General features: G+C 36.6%; 1 protein-coding gene across 1 annotated transcript in view; it reads left to right on the top strand.

The window, feature by feature from the left end:
* F8 (coagulation factor VIII) overlaps positions 1-11,332 on the top strand; it is a 192,227-nt gene that overhangs the window by 124,577 nt on the left and 56,318 nt on the right. The window contains 1 exon segment of the mRNA XM_006171065.1: positions 10,847-11,000. Coding sequence (XP_006171127.1) covers positions 10,847-11,000 — 154 coding nt within the window.

The raw sequence follows: 11,332 nt of genomic DNA, 5'->3' as shown, positions 1-11,332 counted from the left end.
GTCATTTCCTAAACAAAAAACCCTCAAAAAAAAAAAAAAAAAAAAAAAAAAGAAGTAATTTTAAAAAAAGCTTAAGAAACTCATGGGCAATCATCAACTGGAAAAATGTATGCATGATCAGTGTGCCTGGAGAGAAAAGAACAGAAAAATGTACTCAAAGAAATAATGGCACAAAACTTCCCAAACCCAAAGAAGAAAATAAAAATCCAAATTCAGGAAGCTCAAAAGACAACAAATAAATCTAAACCAATGGACACCAAGACATGTCATAAACAAATTGTCTAAAGTTAAAGACAAGACAGTCCTGAAAGCAGCAAAGATAAGTGAATTGTTTTTGTATGAAAGAACTCTTGTGAGATTAAAAAATATCTTGTGGCAAAAAAAGAGAAAACTCTACATATCAAAACTTTATGGATGTAGCATACAACAAAAGCTGTTCTAAGAGGGACGTTTATAACAATAAATGTCTACAATGAAAAAGATCTCAAATAAACTACCTAATGTTGCATCTCAATAAACTATAAAACAATAAACTAAGCCCAATTTAGCAGAAGAAAGTAAATAACAAATATCAGAGCATAAATAAATAAACTAGAGGTTAGAAGAACAGTTAGAAAGGTGAGACCAGTAGATAGTATAATGGTTACATCACTGGACTCCCATGTAGTCAACCCCGGTTCAAGTTCTGGACCCAGTTGCTTAAAACTCATGCTGGGCACATGAGTGTGCATGCCCAAGATCCTGAGAGGAGAATGGAGGACAAGGGATTGTGGCATGGCCATCTACTCGGGGGTGGGGGGGGGATTTCTCACTTTCTGTCTCTCTCTGTCTCTCTGGTGAATGCATATGCCCCATAGCAAAGGAGAAAAAATAGAGAGGCATGACATTTGTGGGACACAGAAATGGTTTATTATCTGTTGATGATAATATGTATAGTAGTCTCAACTGGACTGGTATGAGAAGTATTTCATGTTAGGTAAATTCTTTTTACAAGCCAAATGATGTATAACAATGGAATGTTTTTTTAAAAATAATAATTATTAAAAAAATTTGAAAAACAGAAAAAATTGAAAAGATCAACAAAACTAAGAGGTTTTTTAAAAAGTAAGAAAAATTGATAAAATAGAAAATATCAAATAGCAGTGAAATAAAATAACTGCCAACCCAGAATTCTATACCCATAAAAAAAAATGATTGAAGAATAAAGGCTAAGTAAGGATATTTTTTAAAGAATTATTTTATTTAACTTAATTTATTAACTTTATTTATTTTTTTAATTTGACCAGAGAGGGAGAGAGAGAGAGAGAGAGAAAGTGAGAAAGCAAGCTACCAAGTCCAGGATGCAAACCATGGTTGACCATGTGGGAGTCCTGTACCCTTAACCACCACACCACTTGCTGGCACCCAGTAAGAACATTTTAGATAAACAGAAATGCTTCATCACTAGCAAAAATCCACTAAAAATATTCTAGTGTTATACTTGAGAAAATGTAAAAGTGATATCAAATGAAAGGTATAAGAAGCAAGAAGGCCTTCTGTGTGGCAGAAGCCATCAGGTAAGCCAAGATGGGTGCATACAAGTGCATTCAGGAGCTATGGAGGAAGAAAACAGTCTGATGTGATGCACTTTCTTCTGAGGGTCCGCTGCTGGCAGTAACACCAGCTCTCTGCTCTCCACAGGGCTCCCCACCCCACCTGGCCAGATAAAGTGTGCAGACTAGGATACAAGGCCAAGCAAAGTTTTGTATATATAGGATTCGTGTGCATTGTGGAGGCCACAAATGCCCAGTTCCCAAGGGTGCAACCTATGCCAGCCTGTTCATGATGGTGTTAACCAGCTCAAGTTCACTGGAAGCCTCCAGTCTGTTGCAAAGGAGCAAGCTGGATGCCACTGTGGGACTCTTAAAGTCCTGAATCTTAACTGGGTTGGTGAAGATTCCATACAAATTATTTGAGGTTATCCTCATTGATCTATTCCAGAAAGCAATTAGAAGAAACCCTGAAACCCAGTGGATTACCAAAGAAGTCCACAAGCACAGGGGGATGCGTAGGGGCATGGGCTGACATCCACAGGTTGCAAAAGCTATGATCTTGGAAAGGGCCATAAGTTCCACCATACTATTTGTGGTTCTTACCACACAGCTTAGAAAAGGTGCAATACTCTCCAGCTCCACCGTTACTGCTAATCTAAGAAATGTTTGTAAAATGCATACCTAATAAACACATTAGGACAGTCATGTCTGCTTACAAGTGTTATTTGTCTGTTAAACCAGTCTTCAGATTGTGTCATGAATTATTTGTCAAATTATGAAAGTTCCAAGTGCAATAATGTTTGAAGACTATAAAGGATAATGTATCTTGTTTCTAATAAAGTAAACTTTTGTCTGCTTTATCTTATTAGGGAGTTATATGTCAGTGTTTAAAACATGATGTGTGGTATAGAAGGTGTAAAATACATTCTTTAAAATGGGAGTGCTGAAACTATCCCTGCAGATTTGTTTGGTACATGTGGTGAAACCTACAGTTTTATCAGGGTTGTGGCAGTGCTCTGCTTAACTTCCAGTTGGCCAGGTTTTGGATTTTGGCTAATGCAAACTTAAATTTTTATTTAACTTGGAAATTTATAGAGCAGGAGGAAGATACCCTAACCCCATGTCATGATCATGTAGACAATTACAGGCTCAGCCTGAGCCTCCATTTTTGGATTTAATCCAGTGTTCCGTTTTTGTAACTTGGATCTGGAAGGAAAAAGGTTTCCCCAAGTGACACCGTTTTCAGAAGAAGAAAGCTACTGCAAGAGGCTTTTCTTACCAATGAAACAAGTCTGAGTTAATCTAACAGAATTGCCTCAGTCTTCAGAGTATTTTAAAGGTAAAAGCTGGTTCATTCCTATGGCTCCCTGGGATCTAGAATCCTGATTTTTATGTGTAGTAGTAGTCAATAATGGTATTTACACTGGTTTATTTTGTAACTGATTGAAATTGAACACTAGGTAAAGTTCCAAATACATGAGGTTAGAAAAAGATTTTAAATACTTATAACACAATCCATGACTATTAAAAAGCCTCAAGCTTAGTAGGGAGAAAGAATGATTGTCTACAAACACATTATGGTGCAGTATAATCAGTCTTATGGATCATCTCAGGTCAACCCACTTTACCACTCACATAAGAAAAAAGCTACTGAGAAAAGTCATAGCTGATGCCAATACAAGCTCATGGTTTCCAGTCTAATTTGTCTGCAGTTATTGTTCTCATCCCTGGTCAAGTTACCTTCAAAATTCTGATCATTCTACAAAATGAAGCAGTCTATTATTAAGTACCCACCTTAACTTTAAGCATACCATCAAGTTGTATTTCTGTTTGCATCATGTTTTCCAGTAGGGGATACTACTGTTCCCCAGGTCAATCTGAGTGTGAAGGAAATACAGAAGACTTGCCCCAATTCTTTTCAAATTGTGGCAAGTGAGTTTGATTTTGAAATCTAACCGCTAGTTTTTCAGAACCAATTTTTCTTCCATTTTTCTCTAAGGTTTTTAAAAGGCTTGGTTGATTGCCAGAAAATATTTATATTAGGTTCATAAAACCTCTTGAATCCTAAACTCCTTTTCACTAAAAAAGTCATAAACCACACATTTGACTGTGTAGAGGTTGTTCAACTAAAGGAATACATGTCTATAAATAAAGGAATAAAGAGCAAAGAGTAAATATGTGGATAAATGTAAATATTGTTTGTATAAATAATGATCAAATGTTTTCTGAGCTTTAAGATAAATGGATTTTTTTCCACAGTGGGTTTGCAGTCATAACACTGGTGTCATAAAAACCACTACTAAATCAAAGCCAAAATTGGGAGAGGAAAAGATTCATGTCAACATCACCACTGGGCACATAGATATGGCCACATCCACTACTACTAGCCATCTGATCTACAAATGCAGTATGACTGACAAAGGAACCACTAAAAAATTTGAGGGCCAGCTCCATAGCCTAATGGGAACCAAATCTCAATGACTAACTACAGTTCAAATCCTAGGCCCTGGCATCTTGAAAACACACTGGACACATTTGCAGTCCATGCTTCAAATTCCAGTAAGATGGAGAAATGGAGAAAGGATTGTGGTGTGACCACGCCCTGTTCGGGGAGTGCTTTCTCCCTGTTCTTGACTCCTCTCTGTTTCTTTCTGAGGGAAGTAAACTTTTGTCTGCTTTATCTTATTAGGGAGTTATATGTCAGTGTTTAAAACATGATGTGTGGTATAGAAGGTGTAAAATACATTCTTTAAAATGGGAGTGCTGAAACTATCCCTGCAGATTTGTTTGGTACATGTGGTGAAACCTACAGTTTTATCAGGGTTGTGGCAGTGCTCTGCTTAACTTCCAGTTGGCCAGGTTTTGGATTTTGGCTAATGCAAACTTAAATTTTTATTTAACTTGGAAATTTATAGAGCAGGAGGAAGATACCCTAACCCCATGTCATGATCATGTAGACAATTACAGGCTCAGCCTGAGCCTCCATTTTTGGATTTAATCCAGTGTTCCGTTTTTGTAACTTGGATCTGGAAGGAAAAAGGTTTCCCCAAGTGACACCGTTTTCAGAAGAAGAAAGCTACTGCAAGAGGCTTTTCTTACCAATGAAACAAGTCTGAGTTAATCTAACAGAATTGCCTCAGTCTTCAGAGTATTTTAAAGGTAAAAGCTGGTTCATTCCTATGGCTCCCTGGGATCTAGAATCCTGATTTTTATGTGTAGTAGTAGTCAATAATGGTATTTACACTGGTTTATTTTGTAACTGATTGAAATTGAACACTAGGTAAAGTTCCAAATACATGAGGTTAGAAAAAGATTTTAAATACTTATAACACAATCCATGACTATTAAAAAGCCTCAAGCTTAGTAGGGAGAAAGAATGATTGTCTACAAACACATTATGGTGCAGTATAATCAGTCTTATGGATCATCTCAGGTCAACCCACTTTACCACTCACATAAGAAAAAAGCTACTGAGAAAAGTCATAGCTGATGCCAATACAAGCTCATGGTTTCCAGTCTAATTTGTCTGCAGTTATTGTTCTCATCCCTGGTCAAGTTACCTTCAAAATTCTGATCATTCTACAAAATGAAGCAGTCTATTATTAAGTACCCACCTTAACTTTAAGCATACCATCAAGTTGTATTTCTGTTTGCATCATGTTTTCCAGTAGGGGATACTACTGTTCCCCAGGTCAATCTGAGTGTGAAGGAAATACAGAAGACTTGCCCCAATTCTTTTCAAATTGTGGCAAGTGAGTTTGATTTTGAAATCTAACCGCTAGTTTTTCAGAACCAATTTTTCTTCCATTTTTCTCTAAGGTTTTTAAAAGGCTTGGTTGATTGCCAGAAAATATTTATATTAGGTTCATAAAACCTCTTGAATCCTAAACTCCTTTTCACTAAAAAAGTCATAAACCACACATTTGACTGTGTAGAGGTTGTTCAACTAAAGGAATACATGTCTATAAATAAAGGAATAAAGAGCAAAGAGTAAATATGTGGATAAATGTAAATATTGTTTGTATAAATAATGATCAAATGTTTTCTGAGCTTTAAGATAAATGGATTTTTTTCCACAGTGGGTTTGCAGTCATAACACTGGTGTCATAAAAACCACTACTAAATCAAAGCCAAAATTGGGAGAGGAAAAGATTCATGTCAACATCACCACTGGGCACATAGATATGGCCACATCCACTACTACTAGCCATCTGATCTACAAATGCAGTATGACTGACAAAGGAACCACTAAAAAATTTGAGGGCCAGCTCCATAGCCTAATGGGAACCAAATCTCAATGACTAACTACAGTTCAAATCCTAGGCCCTGGCATCTTGAAAACACACTGGACACATTTGCAGTCCATGCTTCAAATTCCAGTAAGATGGAGAAATGGAGAAAGGATTGTGGTGTGACCACGCCCTGTTCGGGGAGTGCTTTCTCCCTGTTCTTGACTCCTCTCTGTTTCTTTCTGAGGGAGATATATGTCCAAGTATTTTTTAAAACGTGGTAGGGAAGGAGGCTGCTGAGATGGGAAAGGGTTCATTCAAACATGCCTGGGTCTTGGATAACTATAAACTGATCATGAGTTAGATATCATCATTGCTATCATCCCTGTAGAAACTTGAGATCAGCAAATATCATATGATCATCATTGATGCCCCAATACATAAGCACTTTATTGAAAACATAATTACAGACACCTCTCAAGCTAACTGCGCTGTCTTGATTGTTGCAGCTGGTATTTATAAATTTGAATCTGGCATCTCTAAGAATGGGCTGACCTGTGAGCATGCCCTTCTGGCTTGCTCACTAGATATAAAACAATTAATCGTTGATGTTAAGATGGGTTTCATTGGGTCATTCTACAGCCAGAAGACATCAGTAAGGAAGTCATCCCAATATTAACAAAATTGGCTATAAACTTCAAGGTAACAAAATTGATAAAGATAGAAGTAGTAGTTGTACCAATTTTTGGTTGACATGGTGACAGTATACTGGAGCCAAGTGTTAACATTTATTGATTCAGGGGATGAAAACTTACCTGTTAATATGGCAATGCCACCATAAACATGCTGCTTGAAGCTCTAGATTGCATCTTGTCACCAACTTGTCCAATTTGCGGACCCTTGCATCTGTCTCTCCAGAATGCCTACAGAATTGATGGTATGAGTATAGTTCTTTTGTGCCAAGTAAAGGTTGGTGTTTTCAGACTCAGCATGATGGTCATCTTTGCTCCAGCCAATGTTACAACTCAAGTAAAATTTGTTGAAATGTACCTTGGAGCTTGAGTAAAGCTCTTCCTGAAGACAACGTGGGCTTCAGGGTCAAGAACATGCTATCAAAGATGTTCATAATGGTTGGGACCAGCAAGTGGTGTGGCAGTTAAGGGCACTGGGTTCCCACATGGCCAACTATGGTTCAAGTCCTGGACCTGGTGGCTTGTTTTCTCACTTTCCCTGCTCTCTCTCACTCTGTCCCTCTCTGGTCATTTTTAAAATAAATAAATAAATAAAGTTAAATAAAATAATTCTTTTTAAAAAATGTTCATAATGGCAATGTTGCTGGTGACAGCCAAAATGACCCACAATAGAAACAGCTGGCTTCACTACTTAAGTGATTATCCTGGACTAGCTAGGCCAAATCAGCGCTGGCTATGGCCCTATGCTAGTTTGTCATACAGTTCACATTGCTTGGAAGTTTGCTGAGCTAAAGGAAAAGATTAATTGTCATTCTGGTAAGAAAGTGGAAGATGTCCCCTATTGCAATTTTTATTGTTATGGTTTCTTTACATTTTGGTTCTTGAAGTCTCTCTTGAGAGTGATCATTAGCCAAGGTAGCCACTTTCTAGGAGAGCTCTGACCAGGGTGGAGGTGACAAATAAGTTTGGGTGTATCAACCACGTGACACAACCAGGAAGTGAAACCAAAATGCATAATGAAATACGGTAGTAAAATATTGTGCTGTCAGAAAAGTCATGGCACCTTTTTGCATAGAAAAACATGGAAACGCTCGTCATGACTTTTCTGATGACCTTGACGTTCTCTGATACTTTGAACGAACTGTAACAAAAATTTTGCAGTCTCTCTTTGGAAAAAACTGTGACTTATAAAGATTTACTGAGAAACTAAAGGAGATCTAAATAAATAAATGACAAAATATACCATATATATGGATTGGAAATCATATTTGTAGAAGTAAATTACCCTCAAGTCAGTCTATAGATTCATTGTAACCTGAATGAAAATTCCAAGCTTCGTTTTTGTAGAACTGAAAAAGCTGATTCTAAGATTAACATGAACATGCAAATGGCCAAGAATAGCCAAGACTTTCTTGAAGAAGAATGAGATAATAGGAATTGATATATAACATATTGAGACTTCTTTTAATGCTATAGTCATTAAACAATGTGGTAATTGATATAGAGGTAAACATAGATTAATGAAACAGAATAGAACATCCAAAACTAGACTCACTCATACTTAGACACTAGACACTGGATTTATGACAAAGGTATCATGAAAGAGCGATTTTCAATGAAAGGTGCTGGGCAAAAGCATTAAACTGGATCCCTAACTCACACCATACACAAAAATTCATTCACATTGGCTTACAAATCTAAAAGTGAAAGATCAGAAATATTTTAGGAAGAAAAAAATAAGATAATTTCTTAATCTCAGAGTAGGGAAAAAAATAATACAAAAAGCACTAACCATGCAGGATTTTTAAAATAAATTTCACTATGTTAAAATTACAAACTTATGTCCATCAAAAGATAACATAAAGGGACCAACAATTAGTATAATGGCTATGTCACTAGACTCCCATGTAGCCGACTGCAGTTCGAGTCCCAGACTCGGTGGCTTAAACTCATGCCAGGCGCATGTGCGTGCCCAGATCCCGAGAGAAGAATGGTGGAGAAGGGATTGTGGCGTGGCCATCCTCCCTGGGGGGTGATTTCTCGCTTTCTGTCTCTCTGCCTCTCTCTGTCTTTCTGGCGAGTGAACGCACCCTATAGCAAAAACCTCTCCAAAAAAATAAAAAATAAAAAAAATAAAAAGAATAAAACAATTATCCACAGAATGGGAGAAGATGTTTGTAACACATATGGAAAAGGGCTCAACAAGATTATATAGAGTACCCCTTTTAATCAATAAGAGGAAAACAGATTATCTGTTAGAAAAATTGGCTAAAAAACTTGGATAAGGTACTTCACAAAAGAGGAAATCCAAAGTGCCACTACCATTAAAAAAAGATGTTTGAGCCAGCCGGGTGGTGTGGAGGTTAAAGTGGCTGGATCCCACATTGCTGACTGCAATGGTTCAAGTCCCGGACCTAGTGGCTTGAAAAACAGGCCAGACACTAGTGCATATGTGCCCAGAATCCTAAGAGGAGAATGGAGGAGAAGGGACTGTGGCATGGCCATCTCCTTGGAGGGGGGAGGCGACTTCTTTCTCTTCTCTCTCTCTCTCGTGAGTGCACATGCCCTATAGCAAACTTAAAAAAAAAAAGTCAACCTCATTAATCAGAGAAATACAAAATAAAAACACGAGGCACTAATATGCAACTGCCAGAATGGTCAAAAAAGGTAAAAATAAATATCAAGTGTTTGTTTATGGAACAAATGGAACTCTCATTGGAATGAAAATGGAATATGGTGCAGCTGCTTTGAAAAACAAACATATATATACCAGTAATTCCATTCCTAGATATATGCCCAACGAAAATGAATATGTTTGTTCACCAAAAGATATTTACCAGAAAGATAATAGTAGACCTATTTGTAAGTACCCAAAATTAGAAATGACTCAAACATACATGATGGGGTATATCCATATAGTGGAATACTGTGCAATAATGGGAAGGAACAATCTACAGCTATACACAATGAATAGATGAATCTCACAACAATAATACTGAATGAAAGAAGCAGGAGGCTCAGACTCATAATACAGTAATAATGCACTGCTCAAGAAAAGTCAGATCTCACATAGTGACTGCAGTTTGACTAACTCAGCCTGAAATATGCTGGATACACATGTGAGAGCCCATATCTGATATACTGGAGAACTGTAAAAAAAGGGCTTATGGTGTGACCAGAGGCTGTGGAAAGTGCTCCTCTTTATTTTCTGTCTCTCTCATGTGTGCATGTTTTTACTCTATCATGAGTAACGAAAAAAGAAAGAAGCAAGACACAAAATAATATATACAATATATTTCCATTTACATACTTCACAAATGGGCAAAACTATATTCTTTTAGAATGTGTACATAAGTGGTAAAATTATGAAGAAATTATCATAAATGTCAGAGTGGTGGTTATCTTTAGTAGGGAGGGAGAGGATGTGATTAAAAAGGGATATACAGTGAGTCTTCTGGGTTGCTGGAAATGTTCTTAATCCAGATGATGGTTGCATTTTTGTATCAAAGGCATTTGGATTTTATGTACTTTATTATATATGTTCATGATTTTAAAAATTTTTTTAAAAGCAAAGAAAAGAGATCCAAGGACTAGATCCTGGGGCTGCCTTATATTTAGAGTATGTTTATAAAATCGACCTTCATTCAACATTCAGCAAGTACTTTTTCGAACACCTACTTTGTGCCAGGCCCTGTTCCAGCTACTGGTACTATAGCAGTGAATCAAACAGACAAACCTCCTGCTTTCATAGAACTTACATACTAGGGAAGCATAGAGAGAGTATTTTAAGAAGGATGGTGTGGTTAACCATGCAAAATGCTGCTTAAATGTCTAGTAAAATGAGGACATAAAAACTGGACTATTGGCTTTGAAAAGCCACTCACATGACTTGGATATTATCTAAGTAAAGAAGATCTTTACACTGTTCTTGTAAACTCCTGACGTTTGTATTTGCCAATTTAACTCTTGTAAATATCTAAAAGTATAAATCCCAACCAACTCCTACATTGGGTTCCCCATCCTAAATTGCATCACTATCCAGGCATTTACCCAAACCAGAAACTTGAATAATATCTTTTTTTCTCTCAGAATATTTTTTTTTATTAATAGCAAATTTGACTTTCAAGAATATGGAAGATTTACTGCTGAGTGAAGCTAGCCAGGCTATGAATGAGAGACATTGTATGTCCCCACTTGATATATACTGAGTGTCCGCACTCTATGATTGAATGGTATCTTTAATCCCTCTTTCTTTCTTCCTTACCCTATTGCAGTTGTAACCCATCACCAGTTTTACTAAGTGAATCTTAAATACAGGGAAGAAAAGGATGTGAGGCATTTATACCCACTTAGTCCATTAATATATTGCTTTTCCTGTGCTTTTTTTCTCCAGGGGTCAGAGTGGCAGTGTGCCTCAATTCAAGAAGGTAGTTTTCCAGGAATTTGCTGATGGTTCCTTTACTCAGCCCTTATACCGTGGAGAACTAAATGAACACCTGGGACTCTTGGGGCCATACATAAGAGCAGAAGTTGAAGACAATATCATGGTGAGTTAAGGACAATGGAATTCTAAGAAAATCAATTCTATATATTAATTTTGTTTCTGATGATAAAACATTTTCTCACATTAAAAACTAGAAAAATCAAGAGTTTAAAAAATAAAAATAATTCCATAATTATCATGTATGTTCTTATCATTTTCTTATGTGTTTTTCTCTCTATGTATTCAAAATATACTAGATATAATTCTACTTCTTGTTTATTGACTAAATATGCCATAAACTTTTCTTTTGTTATTAAAAACACTTCCTAAATATTTTTTTAAGAATTATCTTATTTAACTTTATTTATTTATTTTTAATTTGGCCAGAGAGGGACA

Source organism: Tupaia chinensis, unplaced genomic scaffold, assembly GCF_000334495.1.
Source record: "Tupaia chinensis unplaced genomic scaffold, TupChi_1.0 Scaffold149248_1, whole genome shotgun sequence".
Classification (NCBI taxonomy): domain Eukaryota; kingdom Metazoa; phylum Chordata; class Mammalia; order Scandentia; family Tupaiidae; genus Tupaia; species Tupaia belangeri.
The sequence above is the reverse complement of the archived record's forward strand: the minus strand, read 5'-3'. Positions and strand labels throughout refer to the sequence as shown.